This window comes from Aspergillus ibericus (assembly GCF_003184845.1).
Source record: "Aspergillus ibericus CBS 121593 unplaced genomic scaffold BO80scaffold_24, whole genome shotgun sequence".
Taxonomy (NCBI): Eukaryota; Fungi; Ascomycota; class Eurotiomycetes; order Eurotiales; family Aspergillaceae; genus Aspergillus; species Aspergillus ibericus.
Window position 1 is genome coordinate 367,706 of NW_020292122.1, and position 22,084 is coordinate 389,789.

Sequence of the window (22,084 nt, forward strand, 5' to 3'; positions counted from 1 at the left end):
TCGATTCAATATGGCTCGACCTGTCAATCGTTTCAGGATTCCATTTTGATCTTTCCAACAATAGTACCTTTTGGCCCTTCTCAAGGCCTTTGGGTGACTTTGGAGAACGAAAGATGTCTTACTGTATAGTTGTCCAACTTGGCACCGTCTTTATTCCTCTCTTCCTCATAAAAAAGTATGAGAAGCCGAATTGCTTATTTTGGACAACAGCCCATGAAGGACACTTCCATTGTGTTGTTCGATGAGGCTTGCCCAACAATTCTCAAATCGACAAATGTCTGGAGCGACCTCTCAAACTCACCTCACAAACTTGAAGCGGCAATTACGACTTCTTGTATTGTCTATATTCGGCGCGTGGAGCTGCGGGACGTTCTTCTCCATCCTCTAGTTCATATACAACAACCACTACGAGAAACTGGCTACGGGCCTGTACTTGCGAGCGCATTCTCACAATGTAAAGGGGCTTGTTCGATATGACACTCATTCTCCTCCATGATTATGTTGCAAGTAGAGGAGGCGCCAAGTCTTCGCAGACTCAGTCTCCCGCTTCTGGAGCCAAGGCGATAGATATGATGCGCATATTTATTGGCGTCTTGAATGCTCCGCTCGTCAAGTGTTCCGCTTGGGTCCAGTGGACCCTTGCCTCGCTTGATATTCCATAGCCATCGTGAGAAAACGCGGCGTGAAAATGAGAACCTACGCCAACCCAGTGATCGAATTAGCAGGGCCATTGCGGCCAAGAGGCATCTTAATCCGTTTATATGTGCTGTTGATGTTGCATACGGCGAGGATGAGGTGCATTCTATATTTAATGGAGACCACACCTCATGTGTCATATACAGATCTCTGGACACGCCATCCTAGCCGGGTACAAAAACAGACGAACGGCTTGCCTTCGTTCACACCTTATCTACGTTCGAGTAACGGGGTGTCTCATCATGGGATCATCTTCGGCTCTTCGATGGAACATGGGTCAACGGGCATGCGAAACCTTCTCCGACATACCAGCATAGATACTCTCTACGACCTTATATGTCGTTGGTCGTCGCCACAAAGAATGGCTACTTTCAAGCCTTGCGATCCTGCGTTCGAGAGGAACGCGCGCCATGGGAGAGTTGATTTGGTCGCCTCCACGATCTTACACTTGTGGTTTGGCTGATATGGCAAAGACGCGACGGTTTGAAGCAATTCATCGATGATCTTCCATGGCACAGCATATGTTGATAATACCATATTCTTGTCTGCTCCTCACCTAAGCATACACAGTTCCTCGGTCTCATCCCACTACTACAGTGGATTCATTCGCATATTATCGATGCGCTCAGACCTAGTTGCACGGAGCTTCATCTCCTACACGGTTGGGCGGTGTCACCCCTACACAAGGGCCTGGTCCATAAGAACAATCTGTTCAACCCAAACATCACCCAATATCAATTCGAACGACTCGAGCTCGTCGACAGATGGCTCCGGCATTAGAGCAGATAACCGGTTCTTATTGCTTCCATTGCGCTTGTTTCGGTTATTTGGAAACCAATTCTACCTACTATCTTAAGTGTGTCCACAAGGATATTTTGGAAAATCGGAAACGCAGTGCCTCCATGGTGAGACATGGCCAAAAGGGACGCCGATGTTGGAAGACTCTCCATGTCGTCAGCCAGGCTGGTCTCTTGCTCTGGTACCATATTTCACGGCCGTCATAAAACGATATAGTCAAACAACGACATGATCAACTCATATTGGTGGCATTTAAACACTCGATACTCTCGAGAAGACTACCTTACTCTGCAAACTTTCTTCACCGGATTGAGAAAGCAACGCAGTCCACATTCTGCACGGCTTCGAGATACAACAAATTGTATCCTCTCGGGCATTTGGTCCTTAGACATCCGCGTCATGAAGGCGATACGCTCAAGCCTATTAGTAGGTGGCTGTTCGACTCTTACCACCGGGTTGTCCTCATCATGAGTCGACATGCTCGGGCCTGTTGACATCCCTGAAATCCTCAATTCGGACTAGTCAAATCCCTCCTATGATTGACACCCGTTGCACCATAAGGCGAGTGGTTCAACGACGATGGACCATTTTATGTGGGCACTTCCAGGATGTTGGCGTTGGTCAACGGCAAACTACAATTTCGTGCAAATGACAACACTTCCATTTTGTAAGCACCAGAGTTCACACATCTGGTGTCTCAAGGTTCGTCCTTCCACCGACAAGGGTATCCCAAACCAGTGCTTGCTCTGGGATGTATTATGGCTACTCTTCTGTCACCATATTCCTTGGCTACACTCCAATTGTCTACACGATGCAGTCACCCCCATCTGAGGCACCTAATGCTGCGTCGACTACTTCGCGTTGCAATTGAGTCCAGTTAATAGATAGAAGACACTTGTTCTACGCACCACACCTTTCTAAAGCATGCATATTTCCCTGCTCAAGCGGAAATTAGCCCAAACGGTCATACCTATCAAACAAGACTACTATGTATCCTCTGATGCTGTTCATGTTTACGGTTGATCTCATGGAAAGATCAGAACGGCTCGATCATGGATATGGACCATGTCCAGAACGAATACGGATACTACTGTCGAAGATAACCATCCTTTCATATGATCATGGTACCGTCCGGGCTGTGTCGATCTCTCATTATAAGACAGCCTCGCCACATTCTGGACAGCTCTCAAACACTCCAACATGTCGGCCGCATAAATCTGTGGCCAAAGACCCCAATAGGGAATAATTGGGGCCGATAAAATGCGGGAGGGCATCCCTATTTCTCATATTTTGGGGTTTTTCAGAGGCTCCGGGCTCCTCGCACGTGGAGTACAATGCTATGAGCCTGTCCCCAAAGACCCCAATAGGGAATAATTGGGGTCGATAAAATGGCCAATGATATCCCTATCGAAAATTCGTCTTGCTGGTTCAGTTGCTCAGGGCTCTTCACTTAGAGTCCAATGCCAGGAAAGCCATAATGAGCCTGCCTCTAGAGGTCCCAATAGGGAATAACCGGGGGCGATGAAATGTCCAAGGGCATCGCTATCTCTAATATCTCCCGCTGGCTCAGTGGCTCTGGGCTCTTCCCTCAAGCGTCCAATACCATGGAATCTCTAAGCCCCTCCAAATACACTACCGAATCATCGCAATGCGGAGTTCACCTGGCAAATATTGCACCACCGAGCTTCGAGACTTGGTGATCGGGTCTACTATTCACACCTCACGGTTCTGGCTCTACTTTTTTGTGTTTGACTTATCCTCTGCTATCCAAGGACGTGGTCACAGAGGTCCTGCATGCGTGCATGTATTGAGATTGTCCGCGGCAGGTCGGAAAAATCGATTTGTGTCCGGGTTGACATGGACAGGTGTGGAGGATTCGGCTTGTGATATGGGTGTTGATGTCTTTTTACCTTCATCTCCAATCCTACCTTGGAAGGGTATCTCGAAAGCCTGGCAATGAGTTGGTTTCGAACAATCCTTCCATCGTCCGATACAAGTGGCTATGGCCGAGATAGCCGATAGCCCAGAGCTCACATGCATGAAATTACCTTATACAAATAATCATCCTTATGCTCACAGATTACTCCTATGAATAATGGGAAATGGAAATAGTGTCTTGCTTTCGTACATAGATATATAGTATCTAGTAGAGATCTTATTATCCATCTCCATCCTTTAGACATAACCACTACGAAACAAATACAAACCTCCTTCCCTACCTTAATCAACCCCAGAAATATATCACCCTTATTATCCTGCTAGGCTCTACCAAATCCAAACCTACCCTAACCTCCATACTCCGTAGTCCAAAGAACAAATAGTTACAACCTATGACGTAACATCCCCACCCACAACCCAGAACCCACCCCACCAAACCCCTACCCATCAACCAATACAAGCCAAACCCCAAACCAAACTACCAACAAAGTCCGATGTGGTGTAATGGCTAACATCGCTGTCTCTCACACAGCAGCTCGGGGTTCGATTCCCCGCATCGGAGATTCTTTTTTTCCTTTTCTTCCCCTTCTTTCTTCTCAGCTATGCTTTGCTTTGTTTTATCTCTTGGTGATTGGATTGGCCAATCAACCATCACTTATTCATTACTATTGATTAATTTTTGGTGGGGGGGATTTGTATGGTACCGAGGGTGTCTTTGTTTCATGTTTTTTGCTGTGTTGCTGGGCTGGTATCTGTCAGTCAAGTCAGCCTTGTTGTAGGGCTAGGCTGTTTTGGGGTGGGATTGGCGAAGCTTTCTGTCGGTACGGAGTACTTTTTGTGTTTTATGGTTTGTGGTTTTGAGAGACAAGTAGGTAAGGTGGGATTGACATTGAAAACATTTTTTGAGATAAACAATCAAGCATGATATTCATATTCATACAACCGTAACGCCGTTAGGAAATCCGTCCATCTATCCATCCACTCAGTCAGTCCGATTCAGTCGGTTCAATCCGCAATCGAATCCCAGCCGATAGCTCTCAGCAGCTCGGTAACAACCCACATCACACCATTCCTTCACACATCTCATCCATCTAAGCACTCGCACTCGCCCTCTTCTCCCCCTCCTCCACCTCGGCCAACAACCCCAAAAGTTCCTTCCCCCCCTCACTCGCCCTCCCCTCAATCTCCAGTCCCTTTTCCACCAACCCCCTGGCCTCCTCCCACCTCCCCATCTCTACCAAACACTTCCCTCCCCTCCACCAAGCCTTCACATTCCCCACCGGCTTACTCTCAACACTACACCTCGCATCCACCAACCCCTCCGGCCACTTCCTCTGACTCATCCACGCCTGCGCCCGATTCGAATACAACCCCGCCAACTCCTCCCTAGCAAGGGTGACGGGCTCCCATCCCGGCCGTCCAACCGCCATATCAATAGCGTAGGTGTACAGCCGGGCCGCCTCGGCGTGGTTCGATTTGCGGAATGCGGCGTTGGCGCTGTCGCGGAGCTTGGTGATTTGGGCGCTGCGCTTGGGGTTGATGGGGAGTGGGGGAGGGGGGATGTTGGGCGGGTCGAGGGAGATGAGGGATCGGTGGAGGGCGTTTAGGTGGGTTAGTTCGGTGGTGATGGTTGCTGGGGAGGCGGGGAGGGATGTATTCGTGTTGGTTGGAGGGAGGAGGGAGATGGATTTGGAGGTTGGGTCGAGGTGCAGGGGGTATTGGTTGAAAAGGTCGAGGCTGGTCATTTTGGTGGGTGTTTAGTCGTGGGTGTGTATGGTTGTTTGTTGGTGGTAGGTAATGTGCTTGACTGCTGAGGTAGGCTCCAGGCGTAGCAGTTTGTGGAGTGGTCTGTGCGGCGTGTTAGTGGTTTCGTTTATAGTGTCGTGACGGTTGTGGTGGATTAACTCACTTTGACGACCAACGTGAAAACCTGGGGAAGCACGCGGTCTTGGATTGATTGATATACACGTGAGATGAAGAAGTAGGAAGAAGCAAGGTGGACGCAAGCTGTCAAGTCCTCCGATAAGTCCAGGGCGGTGGCAGAATTGCCGGCACAATGCAGTAGCGGTCAGCGATTACTTTCCAATCCATGGACTTCGATTGGCAATGACATAATACATTTACAGTTAATGCTATCTATCAAGTCCAGTACAGTTTCATCCAGATCATCAATAGCCATGCAGACATAAGGCCGTGCGGACGGCAAGTCCAAATACAACAATCGTCACCAGAAGCAGACAGGTGCAGCCAAAGAACTCACGCACGCAAGAAATACAGAATACAGCACGAAATGCGCCGCGAACACCGCTCCATGGTCGTTTCGAAGAGACAAACGCAAACGCTAGTTACCACGCTCAGCGCCCATAGCCACTTACGGTGGTTCCAAATTCCGACGGTGTTCCATAATGTTGTCCGTGTGCGCCACCATAGCTGGTGTTGTAGTCGTGGAGGACGCTTCCCCCGGAAACCGTCGGATCGTATGTGCCCGACAGCGCAGAGCGCGCTTGTGAGTTTCCATACTCATCCACCTCGCTCTGCTGCAACAGAGCATAGTCCTCGTCTCTGTCGCCACGGACAGAAGAGCCGATCCCAGCGCGGGAGCGGAAATCATCTTCTTCCTCCTCAAAGTCATGTGCGGGGTTGAAGGCGGCCTTCGTCTGGGCAGCAAAGGTAGGGTCGGAAACGGCGTCGGGCAAGGTGCCGGTTCGGCGGAAATGCGCAACATTGCGGAAAGACATGAAGGCGGTTACGATGAAAAGCAAGCTGTGGAATCTATTAGCACATGCCAGGATACTCGCGAGAGCACTTACAAGATAACAACGCCCATGATCACCGTGGCGGTGCTGATCTTGCATTTACTTGCGCTGCCATAAGCCCAGTTATCGCATCCACTTTTGGCGCTGGTGGTGGTGCTACTGGTACTGGTAGTAGTGCTGGTGCTGGTATCTCTCCTAGTCGAGGTACTAGAGCTGGAATCCGATTTACCCTTGCTCTTTCCTTCCGCCACATAGCTGGCCACGCAAACCCACGCAGTGAACCATAGAATAGCGTACAGACAGTCGACGGTTGCAAAGGCATATACGTTTCCGAAGCGTCGTGCGCGCGGCCACATGGGCACTGCCACAAGGTAGATCAGACCGGGGATGCTAAACCAGCACTATTACGACATGTCAGTATAAGATCAAGCGACTTGATAAACGACCATGATCGCACGTACCAAAGCCCAGTACCAGGCCTCGCGCCCATCAATGCCATCGCCCTTTGTGAACACAGCGATGGTCAAGACCCACGCCAGAAAGATTATGAAGGCCTGAAAGCCATGGATGATGTTTTTTGTCCGCCCGGGATTGAAGGAAGGTCGAGAGATTCTCATGTTGGAGGGGAGACGAGGGGAGCGGTGCCTGACGACAAAGGGCGCTTCCTACACGGAAGCGAAACGGGGGGCGACAGCGACCTGACACTTGTCTCGTTGAGTCGATTGCTGATATTCTTATTAGGTGCCTGTATTCAGAACAGCGCAATCATAGAAGATCGTGGACGGCGTGAATGGAGAGTGGAATGATTTGTTTATGCCGATAGCGATCGAAAAACCCACGACCAGGTGAACGGGGCAACCCGATCAATGCCGCGCGGACGCTAAAGTGGGCGGTTTCAAGTGGCAGGGTGAGGGAACCCGGCCAACGCAACGTCAGGCAACGAGACAGAATCAATCCCTTGTGACTTACAAGAAATCCAGAGTACGGAGTAGATGAGAAAGAAAGGGGCAAGAAGATTGAACTGAACAAGAGATTGTGGCTGAGGACATTGGCATCCGCAGCATCTTCAGCTTCAGCCTTTGGTACGGTACCGTAACCCGAGCGATCTTACCACTTGCCTAAATATAGCCTAGGCGGAGGTGCCGACAGAAATAGCAGCAACTAAACTCACATGTGCAGCTGACATTTGCCATGACGATGCACGGTTTACTTTGAATTTAATGAGATTCGGTTTCTACGGCATACTATCTGCTTCCTCGTAAGATGAGGCCTTCCTGGCTTCCTCCAGGCTCGGTTGCTGACATTCCTTGCGGGGCCCTGATACCGAGGCCCTCCATATAAAGTTTTTATGGGCCAATCGGAATCACGGTGGGGATTCCTCGAGGCTGACGAATGCAGCCTGACCAGTTCATCAGAGAGGTCATGGGGCTTCTAGGCAGCTGAATATATCGCCAAGTGGCAGTTGCCAGACAGTATTTCGTCCTCTATGGATAGTATACAAGAAATCTCGTCTTGTCCGGCTGGATGGATACAAAGCAAGATATTAAACGTTAGCGTACTATTCAACTTATGAAGAATAGGCAACAAAAACCAACAGTATTCACTTTTTATATCTACTATACATACATATCTATCTTATATGCTTCTAGTATAATGACGTGGTTCCTTCAGGTGCACTACTTCCGAAGTTTACCCAACATCTTTGGGCTCTGATTAGCCACGGGTAAATATACTCGGTATCATGACAAGTATAGGTGACTCTTAGAATATCAGAGTCACTTGATCGTAGACAAATTCCAGCATTTAGCATTTACTGTTGAGCCATGTTGTTTCTACCTTCTACGCCCGTGGCTAAGAAGGAAATATATTCCTTTTGGCCTACGTTGGTCTTGACATATTCCAGCTACATGATGTCCTGACATCTTGCCATTTCTTCATTACGTTCGGTGAAGGCAGCTGCACGTGGTTGACAATAATGTCTATTTGAACTTTACCATTCCCCAGAGTCCGTGTGTTGCCATCATAGAATGACCCCAGATAACTTGGTAAGATACAGTAGGATGGTGCCAGTCATGGCATGTAACAAGTACCGGCGTGCTAGCGGTTTCATGGTAGCGCCAAGGCGCTGTTCTCATGGAAACAGCTTCCATGGTCGATTCCTGGCATGCACCGCCGAGTCTAGCCATGCTCCACTGCAGATCCTAAGCAATCGCTTGTCCGATCTATGTTCCTATTCCCTATGGTATCTGACTCAAACATCCATTAAAATTCCATCATCCGCAGTATTAATCCCAAGGCGCCACCTGATGCTCCTAGCTAATCGTAACATCGTGTCCTGTGGTTCCATATACCTCCACGCTGACTGCAACAAAGGAAACAAATGAATGAATACAAGCCTCATGCTCTCTTCGGTTTCACAATCATCTCCAACTCCCTCAACGGCTGGTAGATATGAGCGTGCCACCACCATGGCATCGGGTCAAGCTGTGAGAATTTCTGGTTCTTCCAGAAGAACAGCAACTTGCTCCCCTCGGAGAGAGCACGATCAACCCCTTTGAACATCGGAACCATCCTCTTCACATTGCACTTCTTCACAGCCCGATACAGGCTGAACCCCTTGCGCGGCGGCGTGGAGATGTCCGCCTTCAAAGACATCTCCCCGGTCACATTCACCTCGGCCACGCCATTGGTCTGCGGCGTCAGCACCCCGAGATACCCAGCCACCAACGACCCCGGCGCCTCCTCCAGGAGGAGATACTTGACAGCCGATGCGCCATGCACACAGCTATCAATATGGATCACATATCGCAGATAGCTCGCGGCCATCTCCTCATCGACCAACAACTTCAGTCGCATGTGGCCGGTCAGCCGGGGTCCAACCTGCGTCGCAAACCGATCCATCAGCGCCTGAATCGCCGTCGCCAACCCGCGATCCATCGGTGACTGGCCCCAACCACCCTGCTCATCCGCAGGATAGATCTTCGAGGCCTTGACATGCCCCGCCACCACGACCATCTCCGCAAAGAAACTCCCCAACCTCGTCTGCTGCTGCAACGTCCACGGCCGCTCCCTGGAGATGCGAATCTCACTGACCTCCGAATACGTCAAACTGAGCGTCCGCTTCGGCAACACCACCTCCCGATCCCCGTCCCTCCGCATATTCCACACCTTCGTCGGCGACCGATGCAAGATCTTATGCACCGCATCTCTCGACAACACCTCATGTCTCTCCACCACCGGCAACCCCTTCTCCACCAAAAACCTCATAAACGCCTCCCGATCCGCAATCAACTCCACCATCCCCCGATCCAACGTCACACACTTGCACTCTGTCCGCGCCTCCACCACCCCCTTCGCCGCCGCATCCCCCTCCTCCCCTTCCATCCCCTCACAACACGGCACCCACACATCCACCTTCTCCTTGACCACCACATCCAACACCTGCACCACATACCCCTTCCTGGTCAACCGATAATACTTCCCCAACGCCCTCGACATACTCTCCCCGCACGGCACCCCACTTCCCCCCTCCTCCCCCACCACCTCCGCCCCAACCACCCGATGCCCCTCATAATACCACCCCCGCGCAACCGCCAGTCCATACGGCGTATCAATCCCCGTCACCAGCACCGTCTTCGGTTGGAATGACTTATCCCGCAGCGCCGCTTGCCGTCGTCGCGTCCCCGTCTTACTATCCGATAGTAATCCGACAGGAAGACATCGTGCCGCGTACGCCCCGAGCAGAATGGTATTGTCGAGCGGTAGCAGAGCGAGAGAAATCGCGACGCGGAACAAGTGAACCAGCACTTGCAGGTGCAGTATGTTGCGGGTGATTTGTATCGAGCGGTTCTTGGTCGCTGATGCGGAGCTGAGTGCTCTTCGGAGCCGGACAGTGTGAACGGCCATATTTTTTTCTCGTAGTATACCTCGTTTCAGTGTTCGTGGGTTGGTCGTTGGTAGGTAAGTATGCTGGAATACTAGAACCGTAGCTCAACTGAAGTCAAAGTAAGATTAGATCAATTATAACAAACAATAAACACCCAAAACCAAGAAAAATATAATTTATAGAAGGAATAGATCCCTCAGCGGAAAAATCCCCTATATTAAATACACCCAAAACCAAACCCACGGAAAGAATGCACCACGCCGACCACGTCAGCCCGCATATGTGATGAGGGGTGCTGTGTTGTGTGGTGTGCTGTGATGAGGTGGCTGGGCTGAAGGCCGCCTTACCTTGCCTTACTTACTTACATACCCTACTACCTTGCCTGTCTTTTGCTTTGTTTGTTTGGCACAGGTAGGTGGTAAGTTTCAGGATTCAATTGAGTTTTAGGTGCACAAAGGGAAAGTAAAATATGTAGTTGGAGTGCGTTGGATAATGGATTTAGGTACTTGGTTGGGTGTTGGTATTCTCCGGCCCCCGGGTATGAAGTGGAGTAGTACTCCGTATGGAATTGGGAGTTTGGGAACGTGCCTCGGAGGGTTTTGGGGTTAGTTTGACATTCCGGTTTCAGATTCACATTGCTTGTCTGGCTGGTCCTTATCTAGGTACTAGTACTCTGTACTATTTAGTAGATAGATAGATAGGTTGAACCAAAATGGGCAGAAGAAAAGAAAGGCCCGGATGAATACCCAACCCAGCCCAGCCCGGCACAACCCAATTCAACACATTCCGTACAAAGGAAGGCAGATAAGGATAAGCCTGCGACAAGGACAACACATGGCGTGCTGTATGCTACGTTGTTGTTTCAGCCGATAAAGTAGGAAACAAAGATTGGTCCAAGTTACGGATTGACATCACTAGTCTCATTATTTAAATCAAGTTTACATAGTAGTACTAGTACCTAGTACTCCGTATTCTGGTTCAAATGTAAACGTGCGTGCGTGCGTGCATGTGCATGCAGATGAAAGAGGAATAAAATAAGATGATCTGATCTACCCTTCCAGGGACATTTCTCCTCTGAATTAATTGCAATTTGGCATTTACTAGCCAAGTACTAACTTCGTATGGGTTTGGCCAAGTCTGGATCTATCGTCGGTGGGAATGAAGATGGTGGGAGGGGCAGGAGCTGAAAGCGGCGATGGGACATGCATTTCCGAGTCTCGGATTTTGATGGCCGATGCATGCGGAGATTGATACGTGCATGCAGGATGGCAGATTTGTTCGGTATTTGCTTAGTATTCTTTCTCTCTTTCAGTCAGATAGATTAGAGTATCAGTAGTACGAATACGGAGCGGATTCGATCAAGGATATCTGATTCTGACAGCCATGGGAGCCCAGACTAGACCCAGCAGATGTTACACATGATCTCGATAGTTGTCATGATGATATTGTTTCTCTTAATCTCCGGAATAGCCTCAAGCGATGGTCTGCGATAAGCCTGGTTGCTAAGATCGCCCCACCTCGGCCTATTCATCCTATCCACAGTCCTGTAGCAACTACGAAGTAGCAACTAGCAACTAGCAAGTAGCAAGGCATGCCCCGCAGTCTCTCACTGCACTAGATAAGCCAGATGAGGAAGAAAGTTTATCAGGTCAGACAAAGAAACGGGGCGACACGGGATCGGGACCACCAGGCATACCAATCTGGTAACCATCTCCGACTGCCCGGAGCTTGTCAATGCCGTGAACCAGCGCGCCACCAAGGCTTGATGCCATTGCTCATTGATTTCAACCCAAGGAATCACAATGCGATCGTCATGAGGTGGTCCACAGTCAGATGGCGACATCTTCGGCTTTATCAGCCACTGCTGTCCACCTTTGCGCCGACTGGACTGGCTCGCACGTTTTTCTCTGCTGTTAAATACCCTGTGGTTCCTCGAACGTGGCCTCAGAGCCCACCCTCGTCCCTTACTGCACCTGTCCATCATCGGTATCCTTCGGCCTCCACATCCCGGCTATTGTCGACCATGGGTGACAGCGCTACCCCCGAGGCCCCTCAGCCTGTAGTAGAACGCTCAGTGAGTCTGCCGTATCTCATTGGTGGTCCAGACTAACATCCGATGCCATCCATAGCGGGAGGAAGGCCGAGAGCTGAAGCTGCTTCACTTCATCTATAACCAGCCGAACCGCGATGAGATCCAAGGCAACCCCGAAAAGGTCCTGGATCTGATCGAAGAGTTTGGCAAAACATACCACTTCATGAACATCGGTCGGGCCAAGGGAAAGTTCATCATCGACATCATCACCGAAAAGAAGCCCGAGACCATGATCGAGCTCGGCGGCTATGTTGGCTATTCGGCGATTCTCTTCGGAGATGCCGTGCGCCGGGCCGGCGGAAAGCGCTACTATAGTCTGGAGCTGAACCCCGAATTTGCAGCCATCGCAAACATGCTGCTGGAACTGGCGGGCTTGCGCGACTTTGTGAAGATCCTTGTCGGACGGAGTGACGTGTCCCTCGACAAGCTCTTTGCCAGTGGCGATGTCAAGCAGGTGGAGGTGATGCTCATTGATCATTATAAGCCTGCGTATATCACCGACCTGAAGCTCTGCGAGCAGCTTGGCAAGATCGTTCCCGATGTCTCGGTCGTGGTAGCGGACAACGTGCTCTACCCGGGCAACCCGCCGTATCTGGAGTATGTCCGCAGCACAGTGGAGCAAAAGCGCGAAGCTGCCAAAGATGGGCCGGTTCGGGCCTATGATACGACCAACCTGCCTCAGAGGTCAGTCAATTCCTTCATGCCTGCCGATGCAACCCCCGTCTTCGACATCATCGGCAACCCGAACCTAGTGTATGAGAGCAAGCTCGTCAAGCCCGAGACCACGCGAGTAAGTTGGCTTTCCCAGACTATGAGTGGACATGCGCTGATGCGCTACCTCTGTAGGACGCAATCGAGGTGACCCGATGTGTGATGATTCAAGAATAGATGATATTAGAGGGGCATGTTATGGCTTATGCTACGAGGACAGCGTCATCGGCAGAGCGCAGAATGAATTCCGAAAGTGACGCATCGGCTTTTGCCGCCCGCTGCCCCGCCGGACCCAAAGTGGAAGGTTTCCGACGTGCCGTCGCGTCGCCAGGACCTTCCCCCACACTCTCTGGGGGCAAAGAGAAGGGGAAGGAAGAGAGGGGCTTGTTTGTAAGCAGTTAGATTAATGATATCCAGCACGTATATAATGCCGAGCTTTCGCTCCGTTTCCATTGCCCCTCCAAAAGTTCCCCCCACCCCAGTACAGAACTATCAACTCAACATGGCCTCTAAGACCTGGAACGTCGGAATTGTGGGATACGGCCTCAGTGCCAAGACCTTCCACATTCCCTTCATCCAGGAAGTCTCCCAGTTCAAGATCTACGCCATCGTGCAGCGAACCCCCAAGCTTGAGGATGATGCCGAGAAGGACCATCCCGGGGTCAAGGTCTACAGAAGCGCCGAGGAGATGATCAAGGACGAGGGTGTCCACGTGGTCGTCATCACCACCGCCCCCGATTCGCACTATGACTTGGTCAAGTTGGCTCTGGAGAATGGAAAGCACGGTAAGCAGCCAGTCGACGTCACTCCCTTGCACGGTTATTGACTTGGCGGTTATTGACTTGGCTTTCCATCACAGTCGTCTGCGAGAAGCCGTTCACTCCCACCTCCCAAGAGGCCGATGAGCTCAACGCCCTCGCCAGCAAGCAGAACAAGCTCCTGGCCGTATACCAAAGTACGTTGTTTCAATCCCACAGTCGATCCGAAAGGGCTGGTTTAACGATATTATCGGATAGATCGCCGGTGGGATGCCGATTTTGTAACCCTGTCGAAGCTGGTGAAGAATGGCTCCCTTGGCCGTGTGGTGGAGTTCGAGTCTCACATTGACCGCCATCGCCCCGAAGAGCCTGCCGCGGATGCTTCGAAGTGGAAGAACAAGGTTATCCCTGGTGGCAGTTCCATTTACGACCTGGGATCCCACCTTTTGGACCAGGCCGTCTACCTCCTTGGCAAGCCGGACCGCGTTACTGCGTTCATTGGCTCCCAAAGAGAGGTGAACACTTCCGGGTTCGAGGACTCTTTCACCGTTTTGCTCCACTACCCGAAGGGCGTTCTCGCCACAATCAAGGCTGGTGTCGTCAGCCCGGATAGCGAACAGCTGCGCTTCTGGGTTCGGGGAGACAAGGGCAGCTTCAAGAAGGTGAGGCGACCCCACCATCGAGTATATCTGGCAACCGTGTGCTGATGAGAATGTTCGAATAGTACCACTTTGATATCCAGGAGGAACAACTCAGAGCTGGAGTGAAGCCTGGTGACAGCGGATACGGCAGAGAGCCTTCAGAGAGATACGGTATGTCAGCTCTTTCTCAAGTAGTGTAATATGCTGACAGTTCGACAGGTACACTCACCACCGTTCAGGATGGCAAGTTTGTCAAGGAAGTGTTGCCCACGGTGGAGCCACCGACCTGGACGGAATACTACAGGAAGCTGGCGCGGGCTCTTGCTGGAGAGGGTGACCTCCCTGCCAGCGGAGCCGAAGCTCGTGAAATCATCCGGCTGATTGAGCTGGCCCAGGAGAGTTCGAAGCTTGGCAAGACCGTGGATGTATAAAGTTGTGCGATATTTAAGTAACGTGAGCCATAATATGATGATTGAATGATGATTGAATGATGATTGAATGATGCTAGAATTGTACGTAGAGGAATGTATGTTCTGTCTCAGGGTGACATGATACAGCAGAAATGCTTAACGATGCTAAACATTAGTGTGCTCCACCTCCTGTGGGCGAAAAGTTGCACCGTCGTACTCCGCAGGTGTCTGTGTATTGTGTAAGCGAACACGGTGAACACGGTGAACACAGTACAGAGTACGGAGTACGGAGTACCTCTTCCACTGACCCGGGCGCGTCGGGCGAGATCCAAGAAGGCTCGCGCCTTTTTGTTGGAGACCCCAGATTGATCGACGATTGCTCAGTCTCGGCATGAATGAGGTTCGCCCTGGATTACGCGGTACCAGTACGGAAACGAGGCCGAGAATACCGAGAGATTGGTAGGAATGGTGGGAAAAGGACCCCGGGGTCGGGTAACAGTCGGCGTAATGATACGGTCCAGTGACCTCATCGCAACTCATCGCAACCTGCCCCCGACGCTAAACCGGACGCGGAGTTTCCATTACCCAACTCGAATATCGTGAGTGGCAGGTCCTGTTCACTTGCACCCGACAACCAAAGGGTCCCTGGGAAACTCGGTTCCCATGCGTCAATGCCTTCCCAGCTCATCATTGCATTCTTGCTGCTTCGCTCCTCTGCTCCGCGGAGATCCTGTCCGTTGCGATGTTGGAGACGTTCCTTTCTTGTGCCGATTCTTCCAGGACTCCTCAGCGCTCGACCATGGCCCCATGTTAGTATTTTAATCTCCAGCAACCCCATAATGGCCCTGTCCGCTTGCGCATCGTCGGTTTCAGACTTCCAATGGGATTGCTCCGTTATATTTAGTTTCTCCTCTCTCTCTCCTGTCAATCACGTAGTCCAGGCAAGTTTTTATTCTCACCCCCCCTGACATGATGGACCCGTCGGGTCTCCTCTTAATCAAATGGATGCCTGCCTGATGGTCTGTTTCAATCCGGGGCCAGAGGCCAAATTCTGCTGCTGTCATTTCTCCTCAAACATGTGCGCTCAACTGCCCGTTGATTCGTGGTTGTGTTGATTTTCAATGTCATTTGGAGAGCTCTTCGTTGTCATTTGATGGCTGTGTCTGACTGTTGCATTCACCAGGCTTGCAATTTGTACTGTGAGCCGTAGAACTGCCCGGGCTGGTTACCGGCAGTGCTGAAGCCATGAGTACACAACCTGCTCAGCCGAAGTCCATGCTTCAGCGCATCGACTTTTCGCGACTACATGTGGACATCGATGCCTATATCAACCCATATCTCCCGCCTCCACCGTGGCGTCGGCTGCCCCGGCCCGTCTCCCGCTTTTTCGGATACAGAGAGACTCTCCCTCCGAAACCCTTGGGGAATCTCGTCGTTGCCTTCTGGGCCTTGATCGGTGTCTTCTGTGGTGTGCTCATCGTAGCGGAAGTGTCTGAGCATGTCCCATCCTTTCAAGCCCACCATGCCCCGGTCATCGTGGCCAGTTTTGTATGTATTAACCCAGACACCAAGTCTTGCTCGACGAACTAACATTTTTGTAGGGTGCTGCGGCTGTCTTGGAATTCTCCGCCATCGAATCGCCCTTCGCCCAGCCACGGAATGCCGTTCTCAGCCAGCTTATTGCTAGTGTCATTGGGGTCGGCATCGGCAAGCTCTTCGCGCTCAACGAGAATGCTCACTCCATGCCGCAAGTCGGAGGGGCTCTCGCGTGTGCTATCACCACTGCGATCATGACATTAACGAACACGATCCACCCTCCTGCTGGTGCGACGGCCCTTCTTGCTGTCACGCAGTCCTATGATGTGGGCTGGTACTTGATCCTCATCATGTTTCTGGGATGTGTGCTCATGCAAGCGGTCGCCTTGTTCATCAACAATATTCAACGCCGCTTTCCGATCTATTGGTGGACGCCGCAGTCTTTGGAGCGGCCCAAACCCGAGGACCCCGAAAGCGCCAGGCAAGTGAAAGAAGGAAATGCTTCTATTTCTTCCAACGACACATTTCCGGGCGCCCCCATGCAGATCGTGATCGAGCGTGGTAGCGTCATGCTGCCGGATAATTTCACGGTCACTGAACAGGAGATGCTGGCCTTGCGGAGGATTAGCGAGCGAATATAGTCATTCAATAAATGACCATACCTAAAACTATCTAAATTTTATCCCAATTAGGTTGTGTTTCCGCGAAAATACTGGTGTAGTGCGTCACAGATGGGCCTGGAATCGTAGATGAGGTTGGGAGCAGGTTGGTCGTTGCAACGCTGCACGACAAATCCCAGCCAATCACCGAGCTAACCAGGAAGGGAAGTTTTATAATGGCTGCCGTTGGCTTAGTGAGGTTTTTGCTTATTGACAAGTGCTATGGTTTTGTATACGGAAAACATCCTCTTTGTCAGAGGTGTCCAAGATAGCCCACATCTTCCAACCTCCGCCTAGTATCGGCTCCATAGTGTTGGTGGAGTCCGGCGTCGTCTTTGTTCGGTTTGCTCGTTGCTGACCATTAGCTGCCCCTGCCTTGGGCGTAAGGCTTCACTTCACGTGATGGTGGATGCCCAATGCGGCAAGCGTGCGCCACGTCCCGTGCTGTGACGTCGTGGAGCCAATCACAGCGGGTCTCGGCCGCCCACTGAAGGAATTTTCGAAGCAAAACACCCATTGATCCTCCATCTCTCTTGCCTCCTTCCACACATTGTTATCGGACTGGTTCAGATAGGGAGTTGAGTTCTTTGGGTCTCGTATATATCAAATCACTGCTTTCTTCTTCACGGGTTCTCCTTCTTTTTCTCTTGTCTATCGTCCGCCAAACCTGAGTCCAATCTGAACGAAGCCACCTATCGATAAGGGCTATCCAAGGAACCTCCCCCAACTCAGAAGACTTTCGGTCGCCCCCCTCCCACCCCGCTATTATTACTGGTCCACCTTCGCTCGAGTTCTTTTTTTCCCTTTTCTCGCCTTCACGGACAGCTTTTGGCTTCTGACCGTCTTCTTCCTTTCCGCCTTCCCACTCTCCCCTCCCTCCCCTCTCTCCCTCTCATCAACCACCGTTATCCGACAAAATGGTGTCCGCTTCCAAAGCCGCTCGTCTGGCCAAGCGTGCCGCTGATGGCGACAAGAAGAAGACTTCCAAGTCGAAGAAGGATGCCCCCGCTGACGAGACCCCCATGCTCGACGGCGATGGCAACCCCCTTCCCGCCGATGAGCAGCCTGCCACCACCGATGAGAAGATGAAGGAGGTCGAGAAGTTGACTGCCCAAATGGACAAGCACGGTCTCTCCGATCGTGTCACGACCGGTGTTCTTGCTTCTCTGCCCGCCTCCCGCGACGTCAAGGTCACCTCCGCCTCCCTGGTGTTCCACGGCAAGGTCCTCATCACCGACTCGACTCTCGAACTCAACTTCAGCCGTCGTTACGGTCTCCTCGGTGAGAACGGCTGCGGAAAGTCTACTCTGCTCAAGTCCATCGCCACCCGCGAGTTCCCCATCCCCGACCACATTGACATCTACCTTCTCAACGAGGGTGCTCCTCCCAGTGACCTCGGTGCCCTTGAGTGGGTTGTCACTGAGGCCCAGAACCAGCTTGACCGCATGGAGAAGCAGGCTGAAGAGATCCTCGAGAGGGAGGGCCCTGACAGCCCTATCCTTGAGGACCTGTACGACGTGAGTTTCTCGCTATCTTTCACCCATTACCTTTCTAACCCTTTTTCTAGCGCATGGACAAGATGGATCCCTCGACCTTCCACACTCGTGCCTCCCTGATCTTGACGGGTCTGGGTTTCAACAAGACTACCATTCACAAGAAGACCAAGGACATGTCCGGTGGTTGGCGTATGCGTGTGGCCCTTGCCAAGGCCCTCTTCGTCAAGCCTTCCCTGCTCCTGCTGGACGACCCCACTGCTCACTTGGATCTCGAAGCCTGTGTGTGGTTGGAAGAATACCTGAAGAAGTGGGAGCGTACCCTGATCCTCGTTTCCCACTCTATGGATTTCTTGAACGGTGTCTGCACGAACATGATCGACATGCGCATGAAGCAGCTCCTCTACTACGGTGGTAATTACGACTCTTACCACAAGACCCGCGCCGAACAGGAGACCAACCAGATGAAGGCCTACACCAAGCAGCAGGAGGAAATCGCCCACATCAAGAAGTTCATCGCTTCCGCCGGTACTTACGCCAACTTGGTCAGACAGGCCAAGTCCCGTCAGAAGATTCTGGACAAGATGGAGGCCGACGGTTTCATCCAGCCCGTCATTCCCGACCGTGTCTTCAGCTTCCGTTTCGCCGATGTCGAGAAGCTTCCTCCCCCCGTCCTGTCTTTTGACGACGTTTCTTTCTCCTACTCTGGAAAGTGGGAGGACACCCTCTACGAGCACCTGGACTTCGGTGTCGACATGGACTCCCGCACGGCCCTTGTCGGACCTAACGGTGTCGGAAAGTCTACCCTGCTGCGTATCATGACGGGCAAGCTGAGCCCCATTGGTGGCCGTGTCAGCCGTCACACTCACTTGAAGCTGGGCATGTACTCTCAGCACTCCGCCGAACAGCTGGATCTCACCAAGTCTTCCCTGGAGTTTGTCCGTGACAAGTTCCCCGAGAAGAGTCAGGACTACCAGTACTGGCGCCAGCAGCTGGGCCGTTACGGTCTCAGCGGTGAAGCCCAGACTGCCCTCATGGGTACTCTGTCCGAAGGTCAGAAGAGTCGTATCGTTTTTGCTCTGTTGGCCATTGAGTCCCCCAACATGATCCTGCTGGACGAGCCTACCAACGGTCTCGATATCCCCACTATCGACAGTTTGGCTGATGCCATCAACGCCTACAGTGGTGGTGTTGTCGTCGTGTCCCACGACTTCCGTCTGCTCGACAAGATCGCCAAGGACATCATGGTCTGTGAGAACAAGACCGTCACCCGCTGGAACGGTACCATCGGCGAGTACAAGAACCATCTCCGCAAGAAGATGATTTCCGAGGGTGCTGTCTAAGAAGCTAAAGCAGCGTTGCTTTTTGTCTTCTTGTTTATGATTGGAATGTTAGAGACGACACATGCAAATAAAAGGCTGTAGGGGGAAAAGTTTCTTACAGGAGAGATGAACCATCCTGAATGACATTGGGGGGTTGTCCGTTTTTCGTCTTTAAATACCTGGAGATATCTTGCTCATTATTTGGGTGCTTGTTTTAGATGGTCTGTTTCATACCTCATCCCCTACTAGACTTGAGCGTTTGAGGGTTCAATTTGATATCATTCCCTTTTCTTATCTCTATACCATGTAGTTGTCTGTCTACCTTTGATTTTTTCGGGTTCTCCCTAAGGGAGATTTGAACTATTATTAAAGTAATCTTGTTTCTTGATTGATACTAGCGTAATGCTAACCCGTTGACTAAACCTCTATTGAACAGTAACTATAAAAGGTACATCCGCGCAAGCCAAACCCAAAAAAACAACACAATCAATGCTTTTCCATCTGATGCGCCTGCCTACCTGCACGCTCAAATCGGCAATCCACTTCCATCCCCATTCAAAATGAAAATCAAAAGTAGAGATAAAAAAGAAGGAAAAGGAAAAAGCTACTGTATACCTACAAAGTTACTACAATTGTGAATATTGTCTTCAACCATCCAATTGCTTCTCCTTGGTACGTTGCATGACCAAATCTCCACCAAAAAGATCTTTAGGTTCGTTTCCGTGCTCTAGTTTCCTCTTCTTGGCGAGACGTTCCATTTCGCTCTCTGATGTTCCGGATTCGCCGGCCGCGGCGGCGGCTGCTGCGGCGGGGATGCGTTTCTGGCCGGCCAGGTTGGCTTTTTCTGGGTTTTGGCAGTGGTAAAGTTTCTTTCCGATGATGCGTTTGAGGGTTTTCATGCGGACGTCATCGGATGCAAGGGGTTTGTAGGCCTGCAGGATGGTGGCGCAATTGTTGAGGGTGAGGAGGAGTTTGGTTCGTAGGGCGTAGAGGGGGTTTCCTTCTTGTTGGGTGGTGATGGGACCGCCTAGTTTTGTGTCGAGGTAGAATTCGGCTAAGGGACGGTCGGCGAGGAGTAATGCGGAGAGCCAGATCTGGGATGGCGTGTAGAGGAAGTAGGCGTCTGTGATTTGCGCGGCGGTTTTGAGGATCTCGCGAGTGGCGTGGTGGGCGCGGGAGATGCGGTCGTTCATTGCGGCTGCTGATGCTGAGGATGGGGAGAGGGAGAATAGACCCCGACGTAGGTCTTCGGGGGTTTGCGCTAGGAGGTGTGGTGCCGGTTGGCCTTGGCCTTGGGATATGGCGCGGAGCTCCATGACTCCGCCTTCGAGGCCGCGGAAGGGGTGGCGCACGTCGAAGGTGAAGCGGAGGCTTTGCATGACGAGGAACTCGGGCGCGATGATGTCTTCTGCAGCGGGCTGGCCGGGGACGCCTTCGGTGAATTGCCGGAGGGAGAGGTAGTAATTGTCGGTTTTGGTGGCGAGGAAGAGAGCGCACGGCATGATTTGTTTCGGGTGGTAGGTCATCGGCGAGTTGGTTAGGTAGAAGCGGCGGAGATATTGAATTGCTGTGGCCTTGGAGAAGAGAGTTAGGGCCTGTTAAGGAGTGAGGGTAAAGGAAGGAGGATTGACGTACTCTCACTATGGTGGGAAGCGGTGGCTTGTAGTTCTCGCCGAGTTGTATGATCTGTTCGGAGTAGTAGTCCACGACCTGCTGCTCTTCCTCTGGTGTCAGGCAGTCAATCGGTTTCTCCTCCGTTGCCTTGCTCTCTGCATCGCTCCCGGGTGCTGGCGTCCCTGTTGCGGAGGAGTTGGCTGATCGTCGGGCATCTTGAGCTCGCCGCAGAGCTGCTCGCACCCGGTCGCTCGCGACGGTGTTGGTAGTTGCTCGTAATGACTTCAAAGATGCTTCAGTGAAGGACCACAGTCGGAACTGGGAGGATGATCGATAAACGTCGTCTTCGATCATGGTGGAAGGGGCTGGTCAGTAGGTGCAGGGTAGGTGTCTCCGGAGTGAGTGTCAAAGCTGATCTGCATCGGAGAAGTTGAGGCCGCCGCAAATCCACGTGCTTATCGATAGGCGCCTTCCTTCACCCACCAATGACCTCCGCCTCAATTCTTGAAGACTGCTTGCATCCACAAAGACTTGAATACTTATTTTACAGGGGTTTGCTTCCAATGACTTCGGAGCAGAAAAATGATAAAATCAAAGCATAATCCTGGATAGGCTGTATCGAAAAATGCAGGAAGCGAATAGTCACATAGACATTGGTCATCACAGCGTAAGAGCGTGGAAAATCAAGTCTTGGTTCGCAGGAACAACAGTCCTTAGAAATGTAGAGAACAAACTCGACGAGGTCGCCCGGCACCGTCGCTATTGCAAAATCTA

General features: G+C 51.6%; 9 protein-coding genes and 1 non-coding gene across 10 annotated transcripts; 6 read left to right on the forward strand and 4 right to left on the reverse strand.

The window, feature by feature from the left end:
- The first annotated feature begins 3,922 nt into the window (after positions 1 to 3,922).
- BO80DRAFT_t181 lies at positions 3,923 to 3,994 on the forward strand. Its single transcript has one exon. It is a non-coding gene; the product is annotated as a tRNA-Glu (tRNA).
- Positions 3,995 to 4,071: 77 nt separating this feature from the next.
- Positions 4,072 to 4,511, forward strand: BO80DRAFT_109417 (uncharacterized protein). The gene has a single exon (XM_025713398.1). It carries the CDS (start codon positions 4,130 to 4,132, stop codon positions 4,355 to 4,357), a length of 228 nt encoding a protein of 75 aa, XP_025574507.1. The 5' UTR covers positions 4,072 to 4,129; the 3' UTR covers positions 4,358 to 4,511.
- On the reverse strand, positions 4,414 to 5,405 carry BO80DRAFT_502794 (uncharacterized protein). The gene is made up of 2 exons (XM_025724344.1): positions 5,342 to 5,405; positions 4,414 to 5,280 (listed from the first exon to the last, which is right to left on the reverse strand). The coding sequence occupies exon 2, from the start codon at positions 5,175 to 5,177 to the stop codon at positions 4,524 to 4,526; it is 654 nt and encodes a 217-aa protein (XP_025574508.1). The 5' UTR covers positions 5,178 to 5,280; positions 5,342 to 5,405; the 3' UTR covers positions 4,414 to 4,523.
- Positions 5,406 to 5,786: 381 nt separating this feature from the next.
- Positions 5,787 to 6,805, reverse strand: BO80DRAFT_445881 (uncharacterized protein; the record flags this gene model as incomplete). The annotated part of the gene is made up of 3 exons (XM_025721520.1): positions 5,787 to 6,195; positions 6,243 to 6,589; positions 6,650 to 6,805. The coding sequence occupies 3 exons, from the start codon at positions 6,803 to 6,805 to the stop codon at positions 5,787 to 5,789; spliced, it is 912 nt and encodes a 303-aa protein (XP_025574509.1).
- A 1,773-nt stretch (positions 6,806 to 8,578) lies between these two features.
- BO80DRAFT_109444 (uncharacterized protein) lies at positions 8,579 to 10,516 on the reverse strand. The gene is made up of 2 exons (XM_025713399.1): positions 10,432 to 10,516; positions 8,579 to 10,182 (listed from the first exon to the last, which is right to left on the reverse strand). The coding sequence occupies exon 2, from the start codon at positions 10,092 to 10,094 to the stop codon at positions 8,586 to 8,588; it is 1,509 nt and encodes a 502-aa protein (XP_025574510.1). The 5' UTR covers positions 10,095 to 10,182; positions 10,432 to 10,516; the 3' UTR covers positions 8,579 to 8,585.
- A 1,581-nt stretch (positions 10,517 to 12,097) lies between these two features.
- Positions 12,098 to 13,072, forward strand: BO80DRAFT_494328 (O-methyltransferase; the record flags this gene model as incomplete). The annotated part of the gene is made up of 3 exons (XM_025723865.1): positions 12,098 to 12,148; positions 12,204 to 12,956; positions 13,013 to 13,072. The coding sequence occupies 3 exons, from the start codon at positions 12,098 to 12,100 to the stop codon at positions 13,052 to 13,054; spliced, it is 846 nt and encodes a 281-aa protein (XP_025574511.1). The 3' UTR covers positions 13,055 to 13,072.
- Positions 13,073 to 13,379: 307 nt separating this feature from the next.
- On the forward strand, positions 13,380 to 14,707 carry BO80DRAFT_357649 (putative NAD binding Rossmann fold oxidoreductase; the record flags this gene model as incomplete). The annotated part of the gene is made up of 5 exons (XM_025715849.1): positions 13,380 to 13,662; positions 13,737 to 13,832; positions 13,894 to 14,297; positions 14,360 to 14,447; positions 14,496 to 14,707. 5 exons carry the CDS (start codon positions 13,380 to 13,382, stop codon positions 14,705 to 14,707), a joined length of 1,083 nt encoding a protein of 360 aa, XP_025574512.1.
- A 1,224-nt stretch (positions 14,708 to 15,931) lies between these two features.
- On the forward strand, positions 15,932 to 16,863 carry BO80DRAFT_357658 (HPP family protein; the record flags this gene model as incomplete). Its single annotated transcript, XM_025715850.1, has 2 exons — positions 15,932 to 16,234; positions 16,288 to 16,863. 2 exons carry the CDS (start codon positions 15,932 to 15,934, stop codon positions 16,861 to 16,863), a joined length of 879 nt encoding a protein of 292 aa, XP_025574513.1.
- Positions 16,864 to 17,417: 554 nt separating this feature from the next.
- BO80DRAFT_502800 (ATP-binding cassette family ATPase ARB1) lies at positions 17,418 to 20,112 on the forward strand. The gene is made up of 2 exons (XM_025724345.1): positions 17,418 to 18,398; positions 18,449 to 20,112. Exons 1-2 carry the CDS (start codon positions 17,799 to 17,801, stop codon positions 19,715 to 19,717), a joined length of 1,869 nt encoding a protein of 622 aa, XP_025574514.1. The 5' UTR covers positions 17,418 to 17,798; the 3' UTR covers positions 19,718 to 20,112.
- Positions 20,076 to 21,997, reverse strand: BO80DRAFT_109660 (TFIIH complex kinase subunit CCL1). Its single transcript, XM_025713400.1, has 2 exons — positions 21,332 to 21,997; positions 20,076 to 21,270 (listed from the first exon to the last, which is right to left on the reverse strand). The coding sequence occupies exons 1-2, from the start codon at positions 21,662 to 21,664 to the stop codon at positions 20,344 to 20,346; spliced, it is 1,260 nt and encodes a 419-aa protein (XP_025574515.1). The 5' UTR covers positions 21,665 to 21,997; the 3' UTR covers positions 20,076 to 20,343.
- Between the last annotated feature and the right edge of the window lie 87 nt (positions 21,998 to 22,084).

Bases quoted from the DNA above. Each gene is read 5' to 3' on its own strand.
- BO80DRAFT_109417 (XM_025713398.1), top strand. From the start codon at position 4,130: ATGGTACCGAGGGTGTCTTTGTTTCATGTTTTTTGCTGTGTTGCTGGG.
- BO80DRAFT_502794 (XM_025724344.1), bottom strand. From the start codon at position 5,177: ATGACCAGCCTCGACCTTTTCAACCAATACCCCCTGCACCTCGACCCA.
- BO80DRAFT_109444 (XM_025713399.1), bottom strand. From the start codon at position 10,094: ATGGCCGTTCACACTGTCCGGCTCCGAAGAGCACTCAGCTCCGCATCA.
- BO80DRAFT_502800 (XM_025724345.1), top strand. From the start codon at position 17,799: ATGGTGTCCGCTTCCAAAGCCGCTCGTCTGGCCAAGCGTGCCGCTGAT. The intron at 18,399-18,448 runs GTGAGTTTCTCG...CCCTTTTTCTAG, and splicing joins TCCTTGAGGACCTGTACGAC to CGCATGGACAAGATGGATCC.
- BO80DRAFT_109660 (XM_025713400.1), bottom strand. From the start codon at position 21,664: ATGATCGAAGACGACGTTTATCGATCATCCTCCCAGTTCCGACTGTGG. The intron at 21,271-21,331 runs GTACGTCAATCC...CTCTTCTCCAAG, and splicing joins CGCTTCCCACCATAGTGAGA to GCCACAGCAATTCAATATCT.